The 27,524-nt window shown below is 56.1% G+C and overlaps 1 protein-coding gene across 1 annotated transcript; it reads right to left on the bottom strand.

The window, feature by feature from the left end:
• Positions 1-6,406: 6,406 nt before the first annotated feature.
• On the bottom strand, positions 6,407-15,521 carry XIRP1 (xin actin binding repeat containing 1). The gene is given in 4 exon segments (XM_066244766.1): positions 6,407-6,996; positions 6,999-7,409; positions 7,412-12,450; positions 15,386-15,521. Coding segments are annotated over 3 exon segments (5,493 nt in total). The 5' UTR covers positions 12,447-12,450; positions 15,386-15,521; the 3' UTR covers positions 6,407-6,949.
• Positions 15,522-27,524: the final 12,003 nt, after the last annotated feature.

Raw genomic sequence — 27,524 nt, 5'->3', positions numbered from 1 at the left:
GGCTGTTTCCCTCTGGGACCCTCCCTGCTACAAATTCCAAGCAACTCTCATATTTCTGTCACCCCTGACCCGTGGAAACAGCTCAGACTACTGATTCCCTAGCCCATTCCCTAAAACTGCTCCTCCCAGAGACTTCTCTGTTCTAGTAAATGACAACTCCACGCTTGTAGTTACACAATCACTCTTCTCTCCTCTTTCTTTTGCAGGGACAGCTGGTCTATCAGCAAATTCCATCAGCTCGACTATCAGAATACATCTCGGAGCACATCACTGCTTGACATCTTCTATCACCCTTGTCTAGCCACTGTTGTGTCTCCTCCCCTGGATTACTCCAACAGCCTCCTCCCTGGGCTCCCTGATTCCACCCTTAACCCTCTGTCAGCTAGCTCCACTGAGCAGCTAGAGGGATTCATTAAACCTACATCAGATCATGGCCTTCTTTGCTCAAGACCCTCTTCTGGGATCCCATCTCACTATAAAGGCCAAAGCCCCTTCAGGGCCTCCGTGGTCCCCTCCCCCACCTTTGCAATCTGACCACACTCCCTGCTACCACTCTGCCCCTTGCCCCTCTGCTTCAGCCACACTGGACTCCCCACTGCTCCTCACATACCAACTAAAATCCTGCCTCAGGGCTTTTGCTCTTTCTCTGCCCTCTGCCTGACAGACACCTAAAGTTCTTTTCCTTCATTCTCCGCTTAAATGTCAGTTTAATCCAAGAGGCCTTCCCTGACCATCCATCTGAAACAGCACAACCTCCAGCACTTTCTACCCTCCTCGCTCTCATTCCCTTCAGAGTGCTTACTCATCCACACCTAATGCATTACATTCGCTTACCCGCACCCCCATAACCTGCACGATGCAGGGGCTCACTCTGTTCTGTTCACTGCTTATCCCCAGAGTCTGTAATGTGCCTGGTACTTGGCAGGTGTGATCTTTAAAACACCACCATGGGGGCCTGACCAGGCAGTGGCGCAGTGGATAGAGCGTCGGACTGTGATGCGGAGGACCCAGGTTCAAGTCCCTGAGGTTGCCAGCTTGAGCTAAGGCTCATCTGGATTGAGCAAAGCTCACCAGTTTGGACCCAAGGTCGCTGGCTCGAGCAAGGGGTCACTCGGTCTGCTGACAGCCCGCGGTCAAGGCACATATGAGAAAGCAATCAATGAACAACTAAGGTGTTGCAACGAAGCACTGATGCTTCTCATTAAAAAAAAAACAAAAACAAAAAACACCACCATGGGGGATCACAGATGAGACGTCAGAGGATGCTCCCCAGATTTGTTCACCCAACATTACAGCTTGGACATTTGGCCCCTACACGACTGCCTCATTCTTTTCCACAAATCACAGTATCCCAGGGTACTGAAGCATCATATAATTAATCAATTCCCTGCGGATGGACATTATGGTGGCTTCTAAACTTTGGTATTTCAAACAAAGCTGCTTACGTATTTATCCTTGTGTTCATATCTGTAGGATAAATCTATGGGCAATTGGTGGGGCCAAAGGGCATGTTACTTTAAAATTCGGATCCTATTGACAAGCAGTTCTACAAAGTGGAAGGCCCAGCCAGCTTTCCCCCACCCCACCTCTCCTTCCTGTTTGCCCATCTGCTCCAATAGCGTAATCTTGGTGAACACAGATCAGTGTATCGTTGTCCAGTGAGCATTTCTAGAGAATGGAGGAATGAAGCATCTTTTCTTGGGAACTGGAGACGGAGCCTGGGCCCCAGCTGAGTCAGGCTGCCCCGCCGGCCCACGGCACCCACAGCTTCACTCTCCCTCGTTTTCTGCGCTTTGCTTCCTCCCCCACAAGCATCTGATTCCTGGAACCAGGCTCGGTGACCTCACACCAGTGACTTCACATCCGGGACCTTCTGGGAATTCTCAGCAGCACTTTTTCGTAAGAAACCTAACAGGGGAGGCGAAAAGGGAGAAGGAAGGGGGTGCGTCAGAGTGGGGGGAGGGGACAGGGGGCGGAGCTTTGGGGCCCGAGGAGAGAGAGCCGCAGAGCCAGCTTCCTTCTTTGGACAGGGGACGGGTGGAGCTGGCAGGGGCGTGTGGCCCCGGTGCCCCTGCGAGACCCCGGTAGCCACCCTCACGGCCCCCAGCTAGGCACGCAAGCTCCCGCCCCCGTCGTTCCTGCTTTGGGGCCAGGGGGGCTGTTCCCGAGTGCCCCCAGGCTGAGCCTCTGCCAGAGTTTTCTTGGAAGTTAGTTGGCTTCTAACTTGGCAGCTCTGCCAAAGGTGGGGAGTAGGTACCGAGCTGGAGAAAGGGGGGCGGCAGCGGGGGTGGGTCTTGGTTTGCAGATACTAGCACTATGGTGGCGGGTAGACACACCAAACCGAGAGGTTACAGCCAGATGTTCTAAGCTGCAGAACTTCAGAAGGTTGAGAGGCCAAAGGACACTCCCGTTGGCTTTTGCTTCCTTGGAGAGGTTGCCTCCGAGCTGGCTCTCCAAGACCAAGGGTGGGGGGCGAGGCGTAGCTATAATCTTTTTAATTTTTTCCATTGATTTGAGAGAGAGAAAGAGAAGCATCAACTCGTTCCATTTAGCTGCACAAAATATTTGGCCAACCTGTGGCATAATGATGAATTTGTTAATGTTCTATATTAAAACATTTTCTTCTACCTAAACGTTCTTTTTATTTTATTTTTTTTTAATTCTGATTTTAAAAGATGTTAACACATTTTCATGAGCCCTTAGGAAGATGGTTGGCCTCTGAGGCTCCCTGCCTGCTGTGCCTAATGGGTGAGCTGGCCCTGGACAAAGCCGGGTGGCCTGACCCAGCCTGGACAGCGCCTTAGAGCACCTTGACAGCAAGTCTCCTGGGGAGCGGAGGGGAGAGGCTAGAAATACAGGAAGCAGCTGCACGAGGAGGGAGAGTGGGTTTCACGGTGGAGGTGGGGCGGGGCCCGCTGCAGGGCTGGGCTGGAGGACTGACAGTCTGGGGGTGCCACTGGAAACGAGGAGAACATTGGGATGGCTGTTGCTGCCATACGACATCCAAACTCTCAGAGCAACAGCGGAGACATTGGGGAATCCAGAACAAACGGAGGTGAGGGGGCGGGGCCTGCCTGGGCTTGCCCCTCTGCCCACGTCCCTCATGGAAAAGGAGAAAACAAGAGAGGAGACTGTGCTTTAAGACTTTGGGAAGATCAAACGGAAGGTCCCGCAGTGACAAGACAAGCAGGGAGAGTCCGTGTCCCTTCACAGACCTGTGGGTGGCGTCAGGGCCACCTCTTCCCCAGATCGCTGCGATGGCTGCGCATGGGCATTACAACCCCCTCCCCCCGGCTGCCCTGAGGTACCTCTCCAGAGCTCCGTTCCCATTGGGCCACTGTCCTGCTCCCCATGGCCTGCAGCACAAAACCACAGTCCTCTCCTGGGCATTTCCAGAGTTCAGAATGAGAAAAAACAGGCTGGGTTTTCAACACCTCTTAGAGTAGAACACTGTTCCAGAACTCTTCGTTTGGCTACACATTTCTCAATCCCCAATAACTCCGCCCCGCCCCCAGCCCCTGCCCACTCCCCAACCAGAAATAAAACAGAACAAAACAAAACCATACTTGACTCCTACCTTCTAGTGCAAACGCTGGGCTCCCTCCAGAGCAGACCAGGCCAAACTCAAGGGTTAGAGCAGGAAATACACTTCCAGGGAGAAGAGCTGGCTGGGCACAAATGACTGAAAGACAAACCTTTATTTATTCATTTTAAACCACGAATTGATCACCTACTATGTACTTTTGCACCATTCCAGGCACTGGGGATAGAACATTAAACAAATGAGAAGTGGCTTGCGTGGAGACGATATTCCAGTGGGGGGAGACTTGACTGTGGAGGTGGCACTTTCTAAAGACGGCCACATGTCCTCTAGAACTTTGCCTCTTCCTTATTGAAAGGTGGTGTCTAATACCCTTTCCATTCAGTCCAAGCAGACTGGTGACTCACTTGTAACCAACAGAATGTTGCAGAAGTGATTTTGTGCGACTTCTGAGGCTAAGTCATAAAAGGCAATACAGTTTCTGCCTGGCTGGCTGGGACACATGCCTCTGGAGACTAGACAAAACGTAGGAAGTCCTGAGACTACCATGCTGTGAGGTGGCCGAAGTCACGTGGAGAAGCCATCCATGTGTGTTCTGGCTGATGTCCCAGCGGAGGTCCCAGCCAGATGAGGTCCCAGCCAATAGCCAGTATCAACTGCCAGACATGTGAGTGAGTGAATCTTCAGATGTTGCCAGACCCTAGCTGTCTAATCACCTTCAGCCTTTGACACTTCCCAGCTGTGGTCCCACACACATCATGGCATAGAGATAAGCCATCCCCACTGTGTTCGGTCCAAATTCCTGACCTACAGAATTCATTAGCATTATGAAATGGTTGTTGTTTAAACTACTAGATTTGAAGTGGTCTGCTATTCAGGAATAGTATGTAGAACACTGACAATAAGCAAATACATGAGCACGATAATTTTACATTGTGATAGGCCCTCAGGAAAACATAAAACAGCATAATTTTGAGGAAGGCCCCCTTAGATGGGGAGATGAGGGAGACGGGGGGGGGGGGACAGGGGAAGTATGGATCAGGAAAAGCCTTTCAGGGGAGATTGATGGAATCTGAGAGAGAAGGAGCCCAGTCACTAAAGATCTGAGAGAAGAGACTTCAAGGTAGATGGTACAGCACATGCAAAGGTCCTGAGGTAAAAATAAATTTATTTTTCTGTGGGGGTCAAGAGGGCTAGTGTAACTAGGGGGATGTGGGTAAGGAGGAGAGTTGGGGCAATGAAGATAGAAAAAGGAAGAGAGGCAAGTCATTCTGCCCCTCCAGGACGCTGTGAAGAGTCAGATTTCAGTCTGAGTGAGTTGGGAAGCCAGTGGAGGGTAGTAGACAGGAGTGACTTGGTTTGGTAAGCTCTTGGTAAGCGCTTTGGCTGCCAGGTGGATGACAGACGACTGTAAGGACAGGCAGGAAGAAGGAAGGAAAGCCCACTTAGGCGGTTATGGTAGTGGTCAGAGAAAGAGGGGATGAGTGGTGGACTGAGACAGGATGATGGCAGTGAAGATAGGGGCTGGTGGACAAACTCGGGACATAGGCCGAGACAGAGAGTAAGGAGAAGGGAGGAGGCGCCTGGCCAGCATGTCTGCCCCGGGTGGAGCCGCGACAAGGGTGAGGACCGGAACCCGGCATCCTTCTGGAATCGCGGAGAGAGGCTCTGAGCCAGGCCCGGCCAGGACAGCGCGTACTGGCCTCGGCACACTGCCGAGCCGAGCCGGCCCCTGGCTGCGCGCCTGCTGGCGTTTCCCGGCAACGGTCGCCGCCGCCCGAACATTCCGAACCCAGCGGCCTGGGTTACGTCATTGTCTCCTTGGCGACAGCGGTGGGAGCGCAGTCCCCGCCTCCACGCGGTTCCAGGGCCCGGGGCGGGGCCCGGGGCGGGGCCCGGGCGGGGTGCGCTCCGCCTTCGGCCGGCGGGCGGGGGATCCAGCTCCACGCCTCTCCCTCCGCAGGAGGAGAGGAGGGGCCCAGGCGTCCGCTGCAGGTGTGGCAGCAGGTGTGCAGGGCACCGGGCGAGGCCTCACCCAGGAGCCGCTGCTATCTTTGGTGCATGCTGCCGCCCACGTGCTCACCACCCATCCACACACCTCTCCCCACTCCTCCCCCTACGCCGCTGCCTCCAGCCATTAGGACAGGCTCCTCCGTCATCTCAGGTCACGTCGGAAGAGAGGCCTTCTCCCACCACCCGGGCTAGTAGTAACTGCAATCCCTCTTCTCCTGGACTGACCTTATTTTTTATTTCCTTCACAGTATCGCTCCCCTCTAAAACAATCTTATCTGCTTATAACACATTGGCTTCCCTCTTTAAACCTAAGTTCCATGAGGATAAATCCTGCCTTGCTCTTAACGCCCTTAACAAAACCTGTCACGAAGTAGGTGCTCAATAAATGTTAATTGGATGAATCTGAGAGTTCACTTAATCAGTTCATTCATCTGTGCGTTCATTTATTTGACGTTTATGCAGTGCCTTCTAGGCACTTGTGATAAGCACTCGAGATACTGGGATGAACAAGACAGGGACTCCACCTGAAGGTGAGAAGAGATATTCCGGGGCCTGCAGGCTACTGTCCTACTAGGGAGGAGGGTTCTGGTCAGATGCCACTTCAGGACGATGTCCAAGAACCACCAGGAGGGGAGGCCAGAGGTAAAGGGACAGCAGTGTATGTGTGTGGGCGAGAGGGATAAGGAGAGCAGGGGCGTGGGCAGAACTTCCTGGGTCCCAGCCAAGACAGTAGAAAGAGTGGCTTTTCCAAGCCTCCCGCACTGCTGTTACCAGGAAAACGGGGTCCCTGGAAGTTAGAGCTGTTTTCTCCCACTTTAGGGACCCAGATGCACATGTAGTCAGACACAAAAGGACGAGAATAAAACTTGGGTTTATTCAGACTGTTTCCCTCCCATTTGGGTGCAGAGTGAGGGGCAGTGGGGGCAGAGAGGCAGTACCTTTGGCTTCTAGGGACACTACTGATTGCCAGCCTTGTCTGTGTGACCTTTGGGCTTCCAGGATGACCCTCTGATCCATGGAGATGGTGACGAAGGGACTGCAGCAGAGCCCTTCTGGGGACCTCAGCCTGATCCCAATCCAGTGTCTAGTTGGCCCTGTCCTCTCCAGGAACTAAGGAGCCGATGGTCGAGAACATTTTGACCCATAATAAAAAGAAATAAAGGCTAAAGGTGGTGGGTCACCCGGGGGGCTCCGTCTTGAGCAGTGGCACGCAGGCTCATGCATGTCAGTGTGTGGGTCAGTCCTGCTGGAGAAGCAGATGCGTCTGTACCTATTACACTCCCACAATAGCTGCGAGTTCCCATCCTTCTCCGGTGTCCGGGCCACCGGGTGGGCGTTCACGATCTTTCCTCTTCCTTTGCAAGCACAGGGCCTGTTGGTGGGAGGTGGAGAAGTTCACTGGGCTGCGGGCTGGGAGTGGTCGCAGGACACTGGCACCTTCCAGCTTCCACCGGGCTCCCGTTGAGCCCGGCCGGGCTGTGCAGGAACGGCCGTAACAAGGGGGAGGCTTGGAGCCCGAGGTGGGGACCTGGGCCCCCGGGCAGCCCTGCCTGCTCCGGGACTGTGGTGGAGGACGAGTGGACTGAGAGCCCATGCTGCTCCTCATACTGCTCGGTCACAGTTCTCATGGCTTCGTCGTGCTGGGAGCCACCAGGCCCAGCCTGTAGGTCCAGGACACTTTTCTGCCACCCGCTGGGCAGGGGGCTGGCTGAGGCAGGGGCAGGCTTGGGCTGTCCAGAGCACGGGGTGACCTCCTTTTCCCCAGCCTTGTCTTGGACACGTTTCTGACGGAGCAGGGCCTGGCTCACATCCTGGGCCAGGTCTGAGGCTTTCACTGAGACATCCGGACTGTCCTGGGGCTGGGAGCCCCTGGAAGCCTCCTCGTGGCTGATGTAATGGAGATGAAGGTTGGGGAAGTGGGTGAATCTCTGCTAGACAGCGTGACTGGAGGGAGGCTGGAACCTTCTCTCAATGTCTCCAGCCTCCTGGCGGAAGGGGCGGTTGAGACTGCTTGAACACCGGCCTCTGTGTAATTTCTGACCTTGGCTTGACTCTGGATCTCAGTAAGGCATGTAACCTCAGTCTGGCTCTTGACTGCCGTTTGACCTCTGACCTCCTGGCCTGAGCAGTTGGGCCTGGCTCTATTGCTTTCCATGACATTGACCTTGTAGACACTGTGGTCCTTTGGAGGTCCTTGGGAATGGTCCCTGGTGTTAGCCTTAGGCTGGAGGCTAGACATGGAGCTGAGGGCCTTGTGCACAGCTTCCTCGATGTCTAGCAGCCTGGCCAGGGTCTGTTCTTTCAGCCGGGCAACCTCTGTGCTGACCCTCGTCAGCTCCCCGAAGGCCCGCTCCACTGAGGCCTCGGGTTTCCGGCGAGCAGCAGGAGCGTGGAGGGCCCCTCCCAGCTGGGGCACAGCCTCAAAGAGTCTCCGCAGCGCCCGCACGTCCACGCTGCTCGCGGCCTCCTCCTCCAGGGCTTGCACCTGGCTCAGGAGGCCCTGGAGCTCTTGCTGGCTTCCCTGCAGAATCTCAGGTCCCTCAGGGGCCCCTTGCTGAGAACCTCCCATCGGCTTCTCTCCTGGGGTGCTGGGCTCCTGCTGGGGTGAGGTGGGGTCACTGCCAAGAGCTGAAAGCTTGGGGGTCTCAGGGGTCTGGGCGTTGCTGTCCGCAGCCCGACTCCTGGTTGGCGTAGGGACCATGCTGCGGGGACCATGTTGGTGGCTGGGCTGGCTCTGACCACTGGAACATCCAGCCAGAGGTACGAGTCTCTGGCCTGTAGAGGTGGAGACCTTGGCCTGCTGAGGCCTGGCTGCTTCTGTCTCACCTTGCTTGCATTCTCCTTGGGAAGACCTTGGAGACAGAGCTGAGAGTCTGGGCAGCCTCCGAGGAGGGGGGATCTGGCTTAGGTGTGCAGGTTTGGGGGGCAGCTGGGGCTTCTTCCTTGGGGGCACGGTGTGCTCTAGTGTCGAGGGCTTTGTCTGCGACTCCCCAGGGCTTCTCTGGCCAGCAGGGCTGCTGTGGGAGTGGAGAAGGGGGTCTTGCAGGGGAGTGGAGGCCTGCTGGCTGGAGTCCTCATCCTGGTGGGCTTGGGCTGGGGAGCCAGGTCCTGTCACAGCAGCTGGGAGAGGAGGAGGAGGAGGAATAGAGGCATTATGGGAGTGCGGGCGGGCACCTGCAGCCTGAGGTCTGGAGGCCGGAGTGTGATGGGCTAAAGAGTCAGCCTTCAGGGTGGTCTCTGCCGTTTGGCGGCCCCCTGGGCCGACTCCAGCTGTCTCTGGAGGCCCCTGGGCCTTCTGTGTGCAGCCTCCAGGCTCCTCCCACCCTGGCCCAGGACTCTGGCCTGGGCATTCTTGGAGTGGGCTGGGAGCCTGGGCCAAGAGGGCCGACCCCCTGCGCTGCGGTGGGTGTTCCTCCTCCGGGCTCTGAATACCCCCAGGTAGGTCACGGGTCCTCAGGGGGTGAGCAGTGTAGACTTCGTCCTGAATAGTCACCCACCCCCCAGGCGGCCCTCCAAGCAGTACTTTCGGTTCCCCACTGACCTTTCTGGGGGCTGCTGGGATCCTGGAGTCACCTCCAGACACAGGCTTGGTGTTGCTTTGAGCAGTCCCAGCGGCTGTGGCCGGCGCTGGCTGAAGACCGACCTGGAAGGGCGTGGAGGTGGCGCCAGGGGCGAGGCCCTGCTTGTGCTTGTCCAGAACTTGCTGGCACAGACTCTGGGCCTCAGCTGTTGCCAGCCGCAGACCCTGCATGGCGGCCTGGAGGTCTGGAGCCCTGGACGCTGCGGGTGTTGTCATTTTTTCTGACTTTCCCAAAGCTTCCATCCCTTTCTGACCTGTGCAACTGTCTTCTTCTTGCTTTTCTTTGCCAGCCAGAGGGGCTGCCTTTCCAATGGTCTGTGGGGGGCAGGGAGTGGCCCTGGGGCCTCTCAGATGCCCCGTCCCCACACTGGGGTCCAGTGGGGGAATGTGAATGATGCTCTCGCTCGGGGGCAGCCTCTGGGCCCCCTCGCTGGCTGGCACCGGACTTGGGTCAGCCGGTGGCTCCCACCGCAGGCTGTGCAGGCCGCTCAGGTCTCCTTTGTCTATGCAGCTGGCCAGCAGCTGCACACTGGTCCTCTCAGGGGCCCTGCTGGTTAGCCAGGGCTGCAGGGAGTAGGCGGTCAGTGAGACCAGGCCCTGCTCTGTCTCCTGCATCACCAGCCCAGTCCTCGCCACTGAGGTACCCAAGCCACAAGCTAGCAACTGCTGTAACTCCATGTCCAGATCTTCGATATTCTTGCTGCTGCCTGGGACTGGAAGCCTCAGTGGTTTGAGCCGGAGCTGGCCCGCTGGGTCCTCCTGAACCAGCAGCCCCTGCTGGTCCACGTCCGGCCGGTGCAGCACTTGGCGGACAATCCTGGGGAGCTCGCCAGACACCAGCTCCTCCTTCCGTACATGGGGGCCCCCCTGCCCTGGGCCCGGGAGCACGTACTTGGCAAGGCAGAGTTCCCCTGGCCCTCGGGCCTCCATGAGGATGCCTCCATGGTGCAGGATGCCCGGTGTGGCGTGCAGAGTCCGCAGGGTCCCCTCGGCTGCGGTCTCCTGTCTCTCCAGTGCCCCGTCTGACAGGTCCATGAGCTGCTCTTCCTGGAGGTCGCCCCCTCGGATGCTCTCAGCTGCCAGGGAGCCCATGGGGCAGTTCTCAAAGAGCCAGGTGAACTTGTGCACAGAGCCCGCAGGGATGGGCTCAGGGATTGCCCTTGATCCCTGGTCTTCCCTTTTGCCTGCCTCCAGGGCCTGGAAAACCTCCTTCTGACGGGACACCTGCCCAGAAGGAATCTCCACCCGGCTGCAGTATCTCACGGGCCCCCTTCCACAGGGACGGCCCGACGCCTGCAGAGGCTCAGTCTCAAAGACATGTCTGTTGGTCTGTCTTTCTCCAGCCTGGACCTGGCTAACCTGCAGATGTTGCTCCCTGGAGCCTGCTGACCCATCCAGGGGTTGGGGCACAAACATCCAGGTGCAGGATCGTGCCTCGGCCTTAGTTGTGGGATCTGTGACCTCTGACCCCTGCTTCTCCGCCAACTCACTCATTGGGCATGTTTCGAACAACCAGCGGATGGTCTGCACGTCTCCCTTGGGGAGTGCCTCAGGCTGGGACCCTGCCTGACTCCTTCCTTCTTCTTCCTGTCGTTCTTGTCGCTCCCGCTGGTGGATCACTTCCAGGGGCTGGGTCTCGAAGAGCCACCGGGCAGTGCCCACGTCTCCAGCCACCACCTCCTGCCGGGTGATGCCCCGCACCACGTCAACAGTACTGGGGCTTCGACCCAGTTGGTCTAGGGGCTGTGTCTCAAACATCCACCTGTAGCCCTGCACGTCACCTCCAACTACTTGCTCTCTGCTGACAGAGGTCAGGGCATGGAGGTGGCCTTTGCCATCCTGCATGGCATATACCAGGGACCCTGTGTCCTGGGACTGCCCAGCAGAATCAATTCCTTCTACTTTGCACACATTCCTGGAGGTAGAAGGCTCGCCCTGCCCAATGCTGTCCAGGGGAAGAGTCTCAAAAAGGTTCTTAAAAGTCTTTACATCTCCCTTCACCCTGTCCTTCTGGGGGGCACTTGGAGAGAGGGGCGGTGCTGAGGAGCCATCCTTGGGTAGATGCTCACACAGAAGCCCCTCACCCTCCCGGGGGCCCACCCGCTGCAGATGACCCACTTGGATCTTGTCTCTGGAAGTGTCCAGGGGCTTCATCTCAAATAGCCACAAGGTGGAGCGGACGTCACCAGGGACCACTTCCTCTTTGCGTGGGGCTTCTGCCTCCACCTCCTCTCCCCCTTTTAGAGTGTCTAGTGCTTGGGTCTCAAACAGATGCCGCTGCTGCTGAACATCTGGACCAGGAGGGAGCAGGTCTGGGGATGGCTGGAAGTCCTTCTCATCCACTAGGATCTCCCGAATGGCATCCAGGGGCTGCGTCTCAAAGATCCAGCGAGTTGCGTTGACATCAGGCCGGGACCCTTCCTCCAGGGAGATCCCCCGGATCACCCGCACCTGGCTGGGATCCCGGTTGATGGCGTCCAGAGGTTGGGTCTCGAAGAGCCAACGAGCGGACCTCACTGCGTTGCTCTGGATCTCCTCCCGGCATGCGGCCGTGACCTCGTGGATGGCGCCCTCTGCGTCCCGGATCGCGCACAGCGGCTCCGTCTGGAACAGCTTCACCGTCTTCTTCACGTCACCCTTCAGCTCCTGGATCTCGGAGTGCAGCTCCAGGGCGCTCTGCTCCTGGACGGAAGGGCGGGAGCCCAGGCGGTCCAGCGGCCGGGTCTCAAAGAGCATCCTGGTACCCTGGACGTCTCCGCCGGCCGCAGGCTCCCTCGCCGTAGCCCCCGGCGCCTCGTCCTGACCCGTCCGCTCATCCAGCGGCTTCGTCTCGAAGAGTCGGCGGGCGGCGCGGACGTCCCCTCCGGATGGCCGGGGTCCAGCCGGCTCCTGGTCTACGCTGTTGGCGAAGGAGCCGTCCTCAAACTTGCGGGACGTGGCCTGCACGTCACCGCTGGGCACGGGCTCCTTCGCGGCTGCCTTCTCGTGGTTCCCGATGGCGTCCAGCCTCCAGTTCTCAAAGATCCAGCGCATGCACTGCACGTCCCCCTCGGTGGGCTCCTCGGAGCCCAGGACCTCGGCCAGGTCCTCAGCCACGGCCTCGGCCAGGTTCTTGCGGAGCTCCGGGTGGATGTGTCTGTAGAGGCGGCGCAGCTCGTTGGCTTGCCGCTGCTGGTGGAACTTGGAGAAGGACTCCTTGGGCGGAGGCAGCAGCAGATCGTCCAGGGCCGGCGGGGGAGGGAGCGGCAGGTCCTCTGCCGTCGCCACCGGGATGGCTGGTGTGGGAGCCGCCTGCGTCTGGGCGTCGGACATCCTTCTGAAGAGAAAGGCAGAGATGAAGACGGTCTGGGGCCTTAGGTGGGAGGGGGGCTGGCTGTTGGGGGAAAGAAGAGAGAGCAGAGCCCAGGGACAGAGCAGGACTGTGGTGACATGCTCTCTCCAGACTTCACTTGGGTCTCGCTCAGCCACCTGCTTGCTTAGTGGGTGACAGATCTGAAATGTAAGGCCTAGGGAGCCATCCACCAAGGTGGGTCCTAGCTTCCCTAGAATCGCCTGAGCAAGGCGGACACTGCTGGGCCATGAAGCTCCGCCCTTCGGCCCCACAAGGGATGCTCAGACCTCCAGCAGGCCCACTGGACACGCCCCCTCCTCGCTTTCCTTTTCCATAGTCGCTTTTCCCTGGCGGAGTCCCAGGTAAGTAGTCTGAGGGAGGGAGTCCTGACTTTCGGGGTCTCAGCCAGGGAAAGGCAGTTAGTTTCCTAAACTGGTGACCATTTCCCAGGGAGAAGGAATTCCCTTTCATGACACTAGAGGGCGCGCTTGCCACTTTCACTGGGCATCTTGCCCAACCTCTACCCAGGCTCTCAACTCACTCTCCAACCTTTCCCCGGCCCAGCGAGGCGGAGCAGGGGCCCATAGCCCATGCTGTAGCTGTAGCGGAAGCAGTAGAGGCTCACCGGGTATCTCATGGTCAGACGGAGCCAGATCCTGAACCCCAGGTAGGGTTTCTGTGCTATAGCCCAGGACTCAGAGGTCTGAGCTGGGGTCTGGTAGCCCAACCACTCAGGATGAAAGGTGAGGGCACTGAGGCCCAGAAGGGGTCAGGTCTTGGTGAATGAGTAACGAGCAGTGCTGGTCTGGGTTCCTAGACCCTATTTGGGGCTCGGCAAACCAGAAATGAGAGGAGGGGGAGTGTGAAGCTTTATCTGCTGTGGAGTCCCTTTGTTACCCGGCAGGCTCCCCTAGGAGAGCTAGGGTGACACCTGCAGGTAGGGTGGCAGTAGGACCCTCTGCAGAGACAGCCCTGCCCCTCGCTCAAGGAGACTCGGTCCCCACTGTGTGCTGTGGGCACAGCTTTGGCCCCGTGGTCCTCTCCTTTCTCCCCCTTCATGTCGGTCAGTTTCCCCCAGGCACTGCCTCCTACCCCCCGCTCACCCCTGCCCCCTCCATGGCCTCCATCCCTTAAGTCCTTCTCTGGTCTCTGTCCACCATGTCTTATCTGTCCTGTGACAGGTGTACTAGCAGTTCCCAGAGGCCAGCAGGGAAAGAATGAGAAGCACGTGCCCCCTCCTGCTGCCCCTGACCCGCTGCTCCGCTCCACACTCAGTGCTAAATATAGCCAAGATCCTGGTCTCAGCTCGGCAGCCCCGGGGCCCTGGGGAGGTGCAGGCTCGGCCGGTGGGAACCAGGGCGCCTATGCCGGTGGGAACCGGGGCGCCTCGGCCTGCTTCCTCTCCTCCTCCCTGGGCCCCCGGACCCTGCCCCTGCCTCCTGAGCTGGTGGCAGGCCCTGGCCTGCAGGACAACCAGTGCTGGGGCCTGGAACCCTGTAGTGGCCAAAGGGGCGTGGGGCTGAGGGGAAGTGTAGGGACAGTGGCCGCAGGAGGGAGCAGGGCTTCCTCCTTATGGCCGCCTCGGAAGGGGGGAGCAGAGACCTGCTTGCCCACCAAGGCCATCAGGACCCCGGGGCCAGTGAATGCCAAAGCCTTCTACCTGAGTCTCAGCACAAACTCAGGGGGGGGGGGGGTTCCTTTAGTCTCTGAGTTCTAATGAGGACCCCCTGCCAAAGGTAGACCGTGCCTGTCCCTGCCTCCCCATCCTGTCACCACCATTGCGGCCTGAGCAGATGGCATGTACAAGGCCACCAACTCCACCCCTCCGCCACCCCCAGGAATCTCCAGGATCCCTGTTATGGTCACAGACGGTTAGAATCACGGAGTCAGATGTAAGGACCCTCAGAGGTCACTGAGCCTGACCCCCTCATTGTTCAGATGGAGAAACCGAGGCCCACGGAGGAGAAAGGCGCTGTCCCAGGAGGCTCCACAAAGGGGTAGCAAGGCCTGAAGCAGGTTCCCCTAGCCCCGGCTTTCCCACACCTGCCCCTGCCTGGCCTGAGCTTACGTCTCTAGAAGGCAGGGAAGGCGGTTCAGGGGAGGGCAGAACTCAGAACTGGGACCACATTTAGGGTGAGGGCCTGAGCCCCAAGAAGTGTCCCAGAGCTTGGCCCCCTCGGGCTGGCCAGCCCTGCAGGGGGACCCCACCTCGGTTCCCGGCCTGCCTCTCCTTGGCCCAGTCCCACTACAAGCTCTACATCTGGGCACACTCAGATCTCAGCTCCCCACCTTGTGGGCCCCAGAGCTGCCCGCAGGGCTTTCCCACCGGGCAGGACGACGGCCTGAGGGCAGAGTCCTAGGTCAGGAGGTGCGGGGAGCTGGGCTCAGGCCGGGCCTGGGGACATTCCTGGGGCCAGCTATGTCAGGACCTTCACCCACAACAGCTGGGCACGGGCTTGTCCTAGCAACAGAGTTGGAAGAGCTTCCCACCCTCCACCCACGCGCCCTCCCGCTTCTCCTCTCTCCCTCTTGCCCCCAGACACCGGGCCTCCCCGGGAGGAAGCCCCGAGCCTGGGGAGCGCTACACCTGCATTTTAAATGCCGAACTCCAGGCTGCCGCCTCCTGAATGCCGTTCCGGATTTTTTCAGACTGGCAGGAACTTGCCTCTTCTGTAGGCCTCAGGCCTGTGGCCGCCACTCCGAGAGCTCCCCTTGGGGCTCACGCTAAGTTTCCCTTAACTTCCTCATGGAATCTGTATATCAGAGACCCCTCCCCTTGCCGACGTCCAGATGCATGTTCCCTCCACCTCTGTCTGCCACCCCTCCTGCCTGCTATCCTGAGAGCCCTCCGAAGGTCCAGGGGGGACTCCCGCCTGGCCAGCCAGTCCTGTCCCAGAAAGACAAAGGGCAGGTCACTCACCTGATGGTCCCGCTTGGCTGGCAGGGTGCTTCGGGTCTGTGGCAGGTGCGACCAGGGGCCTGTCGTGACTCTCAGGCTTCTTGCTCGGGGCTGGTTCTATTCGGCTGGTTCCGTGAGATGCCTTCTCGCTGTCCTGGCTCTGGGTCTCTGTCCCCTGCCAGCCCCAGCAGCTGCCTTTATCACGCAGGCCAGGGGGTGGGCCAGGGTGGGGGCGGGCGGGCGGGAGAGGCTAAGTTCAGAGTATGAAGTGGTTCAGTTATTTTTAGGGCTTGTGGAAGTCACTCTTCCATCCTGGGGAATCGGTTACACGTCCTTTCTGCTGGGAGGGGAGGAGGAGGAGTGAGGGGAGGGCTTCATTCATCGAAGCCTGATCTGAGGACAGGGCTCGGTGACTCAGCGTGGCGGGCGCGGTGCGCCCGTGTGTCCCAGACTATTTTGAGGAAGTGAATAAGGAGGGGTATCTGCCACCTGGATGGCCCTGCCCCCTTTCCCTGTGACCCCTCCTCCCCACCACCACCTCTTCCTCTGACTGGCCTCTGTCTGTTCCTGATGAGTGTGTGTCCACTGGGCCTGAGGAGCCCCTGAGGGCAGGCTGGCCCCTCCTCCTCGGCTTCTGACCTGGGTACCCCCCAGATAAGCGCCCCTTTCTCCCCCCCCCCTCTGCACTAATACTCCCCCCTCTGCAGCCCTGAGTCCACCAGCCCTGAGGGTTGCTGGGTTCCAGGGAAAGGCGCCTGAATTTCCAGGCCTCCACTCTTCACTAGGTGCCGGATTTATCAGAGAATTCCACAGAATGGCTCTGTGGTTTTCATAGCAGGTTCTCTGGGCCCGTGTTTACTTTTGGGCTCTTCCCTCTGACTCAGGGCTCAGGATTTTTCTGGGAATGGAGGACAGGGGAGGGGAGAGGTGGCCGGCGGGAGCTGACCGTGGGGTTATTTCTGACCCTGCTTGTCATCAGCTTCCAGTCACAGAAGGAGGTGGTGGGATGGATCACACCAGCCCCTCCTCTGCCGCCCAGAGCCAGAGACCCTGGCAGTTAGGCTGGGAAGGGGCCAGTGTGTGGCTTCGGGGACCAACCAGGGCACAGGCGGAGGCGGCGCTTTGCCCAGGCTGCAGGTCTCAGGCCGTGCAGGTGTTCTGTTACCTGGCAGAACCGGCCCTTCCTTCTGACATCCCCGGGGCCGCGGGTGCCAGGGAGTGAGACCAGGCGGTGCTCACTTTTTCCACTGGGTCAACCTCAGTCCCGTAGCAGTGGCCTGCGGGCGGAGAGAGGGGTGTCCGGGAAACCCTCTCCCTGGTCTCCTAGCCCTTCCTGCTTCCCCTGCCTTTCTCTCCCTGCTCCCGGGCTGCTGGTTCTCCCTGGGAAGGTCAGGAACAGGTACTTGCCTTTCAGGCCAGGGGCGCCAGAGCCTTAGGGGTCCCAGGGAGGCCCAAAGTGCCTCCCTGCGCTGGTGGTTTTGAGAATCGAATGAATTGAGACATGGACAGGTTTCATGAGAGTGCTTAGCACACAGTGTAGCAAGGATGGAGCTGACCGCATTACTCCATGTATAAGATGCTTCCATGTATATAAGAAGCACCTTAATTTTGAGGCCCGAAATTTGAAAAAAAAAAAAAAAGTATTACATAAAGTTATTGAACTCAAGTTTTATTCATCATAAAATTCATACAACTCCTCATCTCTGTCAAAACTTTCATCCATTAGCTTGTCTTCGACTGCGTCTGATGATGAATCACTGTCTTCAACAATGAGCGCAAAAAAAGAACGCGAAAAAGCCGGAAATGCAAGTAAAAAATCTACTGTATAAGACGCACCTGGTTTTTAGACCCCAAATTTTTCGGGAAAGGGTGTGTCTTATACATGGGGCGGGGGGATGTGGTATGTTATAGAAGGGCCTCCTGCTGTTACACATATAAGAAAGCAGATACTTGACACATTGGGGACCACTCTGAAGTATGTGATTGTCCAACCACTGTGCTGTGCACCTGAAACTGATACAGGATAATTAGTCCACTGTCATTGCAAACTAATTAACTGTAGAAATGTTTAGCTGAAACCTATGTACTCTAATTGATCAATGTCACCGTGTGAAAGTTAATTTTCTAAGTAAAATTTAAAAATTAAAAAAAAAAGAAAACTAATTAAAAAAGGAAAAGCAGATGTTTTTGCATTCACCTCACGGGTGATGATTTCTGTTATGATCTCAAGTGTGATAACTCCTGGTAGAAATTCCTCAGGCTTCATTAGCAAGAAAGAGGCTTTCCCTGAACACCAGGTTTGTGTTTCTCTAACATCCCTATGCTGTCTCATCGTCCCCACTCACCATATGTGACATTTAAATTTAAATAGATGAAAATGAAATAAAATGTGAAATTCCTTTCCTCCGTCACACAGCCACCTTTTTAAAAAATTTTATTTTATTTATTCATTTTAGAAAGGAGAGAGAGAGAGGGAGAGAGAGGAGAGAGATAGAGAGAGAAGAGGGGGAGGAGCTGGAAGCATCAACTCCCATATGTGCCTTGACCAGGCAAGCCTAGGGTTTCGAACCGGCAACCTCAGCATTTCCAGGTCGATGCTTTATCCACTGCGTCATCACAGGTCAGGCCACTAGCTGCCTTTTAAGTGCTACTTAGAGACACACGCACCTAGTAACTATGACGCTGGGCAGTCCAGCGGTCTCCATCCTCGGGGAAGGCTCTATTCGATAGCACTACTATAGACACTAAAGGTCTCGGAACAGATGATATTTCCCTCTTCGCCTTGGCTGTTACAAAGCCCTGAGATACAGTAATTTTTATTTATTTATTTATTTATTTATTGTTTTTTATTTATTTATTCATTTTTAGAGAGGAGAGAGAGAGGGAAAGAGAGAGAGAGAGAGACAGAGAGAGAGAAGGGGTGAGGAGAAGGAAGCATCAACTCCCATATGTGCCTTGACCAGGCAAGCCCAGGGTTTCGAACCGGCGACCTCAGCATTTCCAGGTCGATGCTTTATCCACTGTGCCACCACAGGTTAGGCAAGAGATACAGTAATTTTTTAAAAAATCTTCCAACAAGTAGACTTGGTGGCCTGTATCCTGTGTAATGAGGGTGACCAACTGTCCCTGTTGCCCGTCTCTGAGGGGTTCCCCAGAACAAGGGACTTCCCAGAACTGGGGAAGTCCTAAGATAACCGGGAGGGGTTGGTCACCCTGTGTGCAGTGGTCTAACAGTATCTCATCATCAAGGTGCTGGTTACAAGGGCCATTAAGGCAGCAAGCCGGGTGTTATTCTTGGGAGTATCTCGGGTGGAGATACTGTGTGTCTATTCTTTCAAGCTCCCTTACATGACTGCGGGGACAAGGCTGGGAATAAGAACCCTGAGGTTGAACGGCTGTGCTGATTAGAAGGCGGAGGGGACGTTGGGAAGGGGTGGAGAGAGAAAGGTGTTGTCTTCCAGAAATCACAGTCCTCCTTCTGACCTACTGCCTCTCAGTCCTGGGGGGCCTTCCCCTGCCAGCCCCTCTCTCCACCTGGGGCTCCCCCAAAGTTGGGGGTTGTTCAGGAGTTTGTGCCTGAGTCTCCCTGGAGAACTGGCACGTGTAGGTGGAGCTTGGAGTGGGGGGCTGGCAGCAGGCTCACCTGGAGTTTTAGGAGAGGCAGGGTCTAGGACGGATAGAGAGCAGACTACCTGAGCTCGAATCCTAACCTGTGGGACCTGCTAGCTGAGTGAGCTTGGCCAGTCACCCTCTCTGTTTCTCAGTCTCCTCATCTATAACACGGGGATAACAATTATGCCCATCTCAAAGGGTTGCTGTGAGGAATATACATTTCTCACTCTCATACACACACTCACACACACACAACATTTAGAATACTGCCTGGCACACTAAATGAGTCAGTTCCGTAAGTTTTCCCCTGGATCCTGGCCACCCTCAGCTTCTCCAGGTCTCAGATCCCAGTGTGTCCTCTGGGTTTGAAGATGAGTGCCCTTCAAAGCACTGGCTGGCAATTCTAGCTTCCTTCCAGCCAGGAAGCAGACACCGGTGCCAAGGGACAGCTCTGGGCACGCCAGGCTGGCTCTGTTCCAGGCCCGCGGGAGGCAGGCCTGCTCAGCCTCTTGGTAAAATCAGCTGAAGCCAGAGAAGGGATTTTCTGCCCTGGGTCAGCTCACAGGGCGGACAGGTGTGCGGGAGAGCTTCCCACGTCCCGTGGGAGTGTTGTGACTATTGGTGAGAGGCCGCAGAGAGTGGTGTTTGAGAGCGTGGGATCTGGTGTCAGATCGCCCGGGATCAAATCGCCAGCCTGTCTTCCTGCTGAAATGACCTCTGAGAGTCCTTCAGCTCCCTGTACCCTCCTTCGTGTCTCAGCTTGGGATCTTCCCGTAGCAGAATTGAGATGAACATTTGGGTGTTTGTCTGGGAGTGGAGGGACGTGGTGAGGGAGTGAAGTGAGCTGGGGGAGGGAGAAAAGTAGGTCACTTCCGTGGCCAGAGGGGTTTCATCCCACAGGGGCCCCTCTGAGCGCCCTCCTTGGGGTAAGAAAGCTGGGGTACTTATCCACTCATCCTCACCCCACTGGCTGAGGCTGTTCTCTGGAAGCACTAGCTCCCCCACACTTCCGGCCTGCCCCTTGGGCAGAGGGAGGCGAGTGTTTGAGATGCAGTGAAACCGTGGGCCTTGCAGGGACTGTCCACTGAAGCTACAGGTGGCCCCTGGAAGCAGTGAGGGGCGACGGGGAGCACCGGCAGCATCGGCTACATCCGGGTCTCCCGTCTGTGAGGTGACAATGAGCCTGTATCATGCGGTCGCTTTGAAGATTTAGACGTGTGACCTTAAAATAAGGACAGTGTCTAGGTGGGCATGGCCTAACCTGGTGAGCCCTTTAACAGTGGTGTTTCTTCCAGCTGGTGGCAGAAGAGGCTTGAGGGGCCAGGTAGGTGACTTAAGCAACTGAGAGAGGTCCCTGGCTGGCAGCTAACAAGGAAATGGGGACCTCAGTCCTACAACTTAGGGAACTGAATTCTGTCACCAACCCAAGGGAGCGTGGGACGGGATTCTTCTTCACTTTCCAGGTGAGGACTCAGCCGAGTTCTAGCCTTTGATACCCCGAGCAGGGAGCCCAGCCCGCCATACTGGACTTCTGACCTTCACAACTACGGGCTGATGAATGGGTGTCACTTAAGTGAGTTGGTGTCACCACTGAGTTGGTGGCATTTTGCTACACAGCAATAGAAAACCAGGACAGAAGGCAAACCGGAGCAGCCCAGGGAGGGCGGGAGGCCGTGCCTGCCCACTGGTAACAGTCACCCAGGCAGCCCAGAGCTGGACGTAAGCATTTTCTACCGCATGGTCGACTTGGGGGTGCTAGGTAGCTGTGCTCAGTACTCCCAGGTCTCCACCGGAGAGCCTCAGAGCATCTCAGAGTCAGAAGATGCCAGTTAGGGAAAGTCAGAGCAGAAAGCACCCACAGTCCTTTGTTCCTCCCATTTTACACTTGGGGAAACTGAGGCTTGCCACGGAGCCTAGGTGTTGTAGAACAGTGAAAGGAGCTGGTTTCAGGTTGTCCACCATTTCCCAGCTCTACACCCTTGGACAAGTTGGGTCAGTTCCCCGAGCCTCAGTTTTCCTGTCTGTACAATGGGGGTGAATGCTTTGGTCATGAGAAAATGAGGGAAGGGTATTCTGGGCGGAGGGAAGAGAGTGGGCAAAGGCACAGAGGTGTGGATGGTGTGACATGTGCAGTGTGACTTTGAGTGCAGGGTGGATGGGCAGACGGTGGAAAACCCTCCTGAGTGGCAGGTGGGAGCCAAGTCGTGAATGCCAGGCAAGGAGTTTGGGCAGAGAGGAGGGGAGGAGGGGCTGAGTACAAGGGATGCCGAGGAGGAGAGGAGACAAAGCCTAGAAGCGCTACCAGACGCCCAAGTGCCTGGGGCGCTGTCTGAGGTGGGGACAGAAAGCGGGTCGTGGACTTGGAGGTGAGCAGAGGGAGCACGTGGGGACCCCAGCTGTCTGGCATGGGGACCAGACTGGGTGCTGCTGCCTCTCCCACAGCCTGGCGATGGGAGTGAGGGGAAGGGCAGGTGGCTGGCAGACAGGTTGCCTTTGGGCAGGACGAACATGAGGTGCCAAGGTCTCCCAGCAAGAGCTGGTCTTCAGGACAGTCAGATCCAGAGCCAGGAGAGAAGACTGGGCTAGTGACAGAGTCCTGGTGGCCCGTTTGTGTGCAGCTGGGAATCGGGCTTGGAGGGGGGGGGTAGATCTCCCGGGGACTGTGACGGGGGCCCAGGGGCAGATCTGGGAGCAGGTGGGCTCTAGAGAAGTTACAAACGAAAAGGCACAGCAGGGAGGCAGGAGAAAAACCAGCACGGGAGTCAGTCGTGGAAGATGCTGGCAGAAGGGCGTACTGTGAGGGAGGAGGAGAGCGACGGTGTCCTGCGCTCGCTGGACAGGGGCAGACAGGGAGCGGGAGGGGCCGCCGGGTTCATCGAGGGTGCCCTTGAGGACTTGAGCCCAAGCGGCCACAGTGAGGTGCAGCGAGCAAAGCCAGCCAGTAGAGGGCGGCCGAGGGCTTGCGGTGAGATCACAGGGAGAGACGATGCTGGTCAGTACCTCCTCTGGTCCTCACAGTTCTCACGGGCACAAGGGAGTCAATATGGGGGGGGGGTACTGTTAAAAAACAAATCAGTCGTTGATCAGGAAAGCACTCTGTGAACTGAAGGCAGCTTCAGGCAGGGGACGGGTGCAGAGTTCCCAAGGCCAGCAGGAAAAGGTGCTAGGAGTGGCTGGCAGTACCCTCAGCGCCCAGAAGGTGGTAGCAGCCCCTCACATGGCACTTCACCTCGCTGGATCCAGCACATTTCATTTCAAGTACTTATTCCAAAAGAATTCTTTGTACAGAATACTACAGGCTGGGCTCTGGGCGAAACACCAAAAATCACACATATAGATATATTTAAATGTAAGTATATCTATAGATTTTTATTTAAATATACATATATATCAATATTTTATGAGCCTATATTTTGGCCTAAAGAAGCAGGTGACACAAAGAAGCAAATTGTCCTCATAACTGGCAATAAATCCTCTAAACTCCAAAGCCTTATGTTCTCCCAGGTGCAGGGGGATCCTTCTCGAATATGTGACATATATCCCTTCTTCCTTGAACAAAGGTACTGAACAGAACTTGGGTTCCAGTACTGGGCTCACCACTAAGTGCTGTATCTGCTTATTCATAGGACAGATTGGACATATATTCCAAAGATGGCCATCCCATATGTGCTTTTGATTAGGTGACTTTGACATTCTTCTCTCCCGTTGAGAGAAAGGAGTCTGTGTGTCCCCTTGAATCCAGGCAGGCTGAACTGTGACTATAGCGAAGGACACTGTGACTTCCGAACCTGGGTCATAAAAGGCAACACAGCTTCCGCCTGATCCTCTGGGGGCACTGGAGCCCAGTCACCATGCTGTGAGGAAGCCCGAGCAGCCGGTGGAGAGATTTTGTGGAGATAAACCAAGACCCCTGGGCCCCCGCGCCATCTAAGCTCCCACCCAACAGCCAGCACCAACCGGCTAGCCAGGAGGGCGCGCCATCTTGGAGACCGATGAGCCATTACTGAAGTGACCTTTCCCAGCTGTTGCCATGCTGAGCAGAGATGAGCTGCTCCTGATTTCAAAATTGTGAGCAAAATAAGCAATTGTTACTGTTTTTTTAGCCTCTTAAATGTTGAGGTGGTTTGTCATGCAACAGGTAGATAATGCCTTTGAGGACGATTCTCTGGTGGGCTCTTTGCTAGGAGCTGGGGACGCAGGGTGAACAGGATAGACTGCGTCAGTGCCATCAGGGACTTTACTGTCCGGCTGGGAAAATAGCCTGTGATCAGAGGACAGTAATTCCCTGGCTAACATAAAACCTGAAGCTGTGACAGGTGATCTGGCCCCAGGTGCCCAGCTTTTTTTTTGGGGGGGGGTTGTATTTTTCTGAAGCCAGAAATGCAGAGGCAGTTAGACAGACTCCCGCATGCGCCCGACCGGGATCCACCCGGCATGCCCACCAGGGGACGATGCTCTGCCCATCTTGGGGCGTTGCTCTGCTGCAATCAGAGCCATTCTAGCGCCTGACGCAGAGGCCATAGAGCCATCCTCAGCGCCCGGGCCAACTTTGCTCCAATGGAGCCTTGGCTGCAGGAGGGGAAGAGAGAGACAGAGAGGAAGGAGAGGGGGAGGGGTGGAGAAGCAGATGGGCGCTTCTCCTGTGTGCCCTGGCCGGGAATCGAACCCAGGACTCCTGCATGCCAGGCCAACGCTCTACCACTGAGCCAACCGGCCAGGGCCCCCAGGTGCCCAGCTTTTAACCTTATCTTCAAGTATAGTCTATGTACCATTCACCTACCTCTCCTCAGTCATTGTGACTCTCCATGGCGATGGCTGTGAAGGACACACAGGAAGCTAGGGGAGGTCCAGGGACGGCCCTGGGAGAGGCGCCTGTGGGTGTCCTCGTGCGTGCCATCTCCAGAGCTCCGCCCTTGCCCACATCACCACTTCTCATCTCACTGTCACACCAGCACCCAGCTCTCCCTGCAGTGTCTCTCCTGGTGCCCTCAGCTCTGTCACCGAGCAACAAGAAGGTCTCTCTAAATGCCCAGCTATTCGTGCTGCCCCTGGCAGTGGTGGGATTCAGCCGGTTCGCTCCGGTTCGGCAGAACCGATACCTAATTTTTTGTTAAGTTCAGAGAACCGGTTGTTAAAATGGCACCTGTAAGCGGGGTTCTCTGTAAGGTGGGCGGCTGCCCAGCTCACAAATGTACATTCCTTACTCTCTTTTAACATTCATCTGCTCAACGGCGAATTCTCAGTGTTCGTAGTCATGTTCAGTCTGTCCATAGGTAAAAATATTGCAAGTGAGGACGCCAATCAAGAAGCAATATGGAGCCCTGGCTGGTTGGCTCAGCGGTAGAGCGTCGGCCTAGCGTGCGGAGGACCCAGGTTCGATTCCCGGCCAGGGCACACAGGAGAAGCGTCCATTTGCTTCTCCACCCCTCCGCCGTGCTTTCCTCTCTGTCTCTCTCTTCCCCTCCCGCAGCCAAGGCTCCATTGGAGCAAAGATGGCCTGGGCGCTGGGGATGGCTCTGTGGCCTCTGCCTCAGGCGCTAGAGTGGCTCTGGTCGCAAGATGGCGACACCCAGGATGGGCAGAGCAACGCCCCCCTGGTGGGCGTGCCGGGTGGATCCCGGTCGGGCGCATGTGGGAGTCTGTCTGACTGTCTCTCCCTGTTTCCAGCTTCAGAAAAAAAAAAAAAAAAAAAAAAAAAAGAAGCAATATGGAAATATCTTCAATAATAGTTTTATTGTTTTTTGTGGTCAGGTATTATTTCATATTTTTTCATTAATATTTTAGAACTCTTTCTTATAACATAGTCTAGTTTTGGATGCCCCTTTTATTGTTCTTATTTAAATATTAAATGCGTGAAATAATAACCTATCTTTTGGTATATTGTTCTTTTTATACTTAAAACAGTCACGAGGGCAGAGAAACGGTTGTTAAATTATTTGAATCCCACCACTGGCCCCTGTACTTAACCTGCCACAAAGCTTCCCATGCCCCTGGGATGAGACCTGAGTCTTTGCCAGGGCTCACAAAGCCCCGCGAGCCGTGTGGATCCCACTGTCTGCAGCCCTGCCTCACAGCGCTCCCTCCTCCCCTCCCCCCCCCCCCCCCTGTTCCCAGAGTGCACAAAGTGCTCTCCCACCTCGGGGCCTTAGTACTTGCTCTCTGATGAGCTGCTGGGGACCTCACAGCCCCCTCTCTGCCCCTTCTTTCCCTTGACATTTACAGACAGAGACGAGAGCAGAAGTGGACCCCTCTCCTCTTCCTGTCCCTGTTCCATCTTGCACCGTGAGGACATGGTGTACATGCGAGGACACCCCAGACCACAGGCACACACTGCGGCCATCCGCCCCCTCTCCTGGGCCACCCCCAAGCCTAGGGGTGCGTGCCCTGGCAGAGTGAGTAGTCTGCCCTCTTGTGGACGGACCTAGAGCCCCCACACACAGGCCCTGGGAGAGAGCTGGGATGTTTGAGTAGAGAACACTGAGGGCCCAGGTACATTGAGATGGAGAGAGACATCTTCCAAGGACTTGCTAAGGCGACTGCGTGGAGGGCCAATGGGAGCCCCAAAGAGCGAGTGTTCCTGGGGTGAAATAGGCCAGTAACTGCAGGGCTGTGTGCTGGGAGGGTCCTCAAAGAACCTTCAAAACACCCGCGATAGAAAGAGCCGGCTTGAACATCTGCGAAGTTCAAGGCGCGATGCTTTAGGGCAGCACTAGACCCGAGACTTGCTCCTGCATCTTCACCTCTCTTCCTGCCCCACCCTGACCTTTGACTCAGGAGGGGTCAGAACAGCTGAAGGGCAAGCTGGGCGGGCCTGAGAGGGGAGCAGGTCGGGGCAGGGGCGTGCTGCCTCGGCCTGGCTCAGAAACCCAGTGGGGGAGAGAGGAGGAGCTGGCTGCCTCCCCGCTCTCTCTCCCCACTCTCAGCCCTCTTCACCCTTTCCCCGTTTATGACGTCGCTCCGGCCTCATGTAGGGTCGGGTAAAGACAGCAGGAGAGGAAAAAAAGGGCAGAAAGAGTGATTGGTGGTGCCCTCTGGGGTGGTCAGATGCCCAGATGCTGGTTCTTCCTCTTGTGGGCTGGGCTGCTCTGTGGGAGCACTGGAGACATCAGCCATGGGTGTGCCATTCCCTGACCAGGATGACGTAACCTCAGGGCAGCGGCTGAGGACACCTCTCCGTGGGCACTGGTCCTTGCGCTGCAGGATTTCTCTTGAGTGGGCTCCCAGGAGACTAAGCAGTACTCCTCACTCTGCCCGCTGGTCAGCTCCAGGGCACTGGGGCCAAGCTGGGGCGGGGGGCTCTCTGGAAGCACCCCCCCATTAGACGTAAAGAGGAAGGCAGAACAACTCTGTCCTTCAAGAAACCCTCTTTCCAGTGTCACTTCTAGTCTCACGCTTCCGCCTGCTGGCAGGTGACGGGCTCAAGGTCAAGAACCAATTTGGTAGCCATCTTTCTGCAAGTTTTGCACTTCATTCCAGATTTTAAGTGCATTTTTTCTTACCTCTGCAGCTTTGACCAAAAGCTCTTGAGATAGGAAATGCCCTTAGAAACACCCTGTTACTGAAGAATGGTTTTGCACCCATAGGCATTCAGGATGTACCTCAATGGCGTAAAGATTATTTTAAGCTAAAAAACATCCAAGCAAACAGCAGCTGCAGGAAAAACCTTATCTAAACTTTAAACAGGACCTCCCCCAAAAAACAGTGGCTAATCTCTGGAGGTTTACAGCCAGAGAGGAGATGAGCCCTTATCACCGGGGTGAATAATGGCCTAAACAAACTTTACCAGATGCTGTCCAACCTTCCATTTGTTCTTCCACAGGAGCCCTCTGGCCCCCTCCCTTTCTCCTCACAAAGCAGGTTTATAAGCTTTTTTTCATCTAAAGTCTCCCCAGTAAATAAACTGCACACAAAAATTAGGGGATATCTCAAAATGAATATGAAGTGATAAAATATCCCCTCATTTTTGTGAGCAGTGTAATTTAAATTTGGACTTCTCTCCCATTAATCTGTTTGTTGTTAGTTAATTCACAGGCCCCCCAGCCCTGAATCTAGTCAGTAGTGGAAAATTTTTTTTCTTCCAACACATCGTCCTCTTGACAACGAAAGTCTAAGATTTGCTGCCTGCTGCTGGGTTGTAACTTTCTGCTCTGCCAGTGCCACCTCAGAGCAACGGGCTCACTCATTCCCGCCTCTCTCCTCCCTGCACGTTAACTGGATTAGACGGGATGGGAAAGGAGAACGTACGGAGAGATGCTACTGCTAAATTTACTACTTATTTATACAAATCATTCCTCCTCCAGTTTGGCCACCAACAACGGTGGACTGGTGAGCACTAGGGCATATGCTTTCTTGGTCCCTAAGTGATAACAGCTGGGAGGGTGGATGAGTTTTGCTTGTTTGCCTTCAGTCTGGTCTAACTGCATTTGAGCGGAATATAAAATGTCACCAGTGGTTTATTACAGTGATCAGACAGAAAAAAACAACACCAAAAAAACAAAAAATAAAAACCAAGCCACAAATATAAAACCTCAAATTTGAACCATTTGAG

This window comes from Saccopteryx bilineata, chromosome 10 (genome assembly GCF_036850765.1).
Source record: "Saccopteryx bilineata isolate mSacBil1 chromosome 10, mSacBil1_pri_phased_curated, whole genome shotgun sequence".
Lineage (NCBI taxonomy): Eukaryota > Metazoa > Chordata > Mammalia > Chiroptera > Emballonuridae > Saccopteryx > Saccopteryx bilineata.
This window is presented reverse-complemented; position numbering and strand designations above follow the sequence as displayed.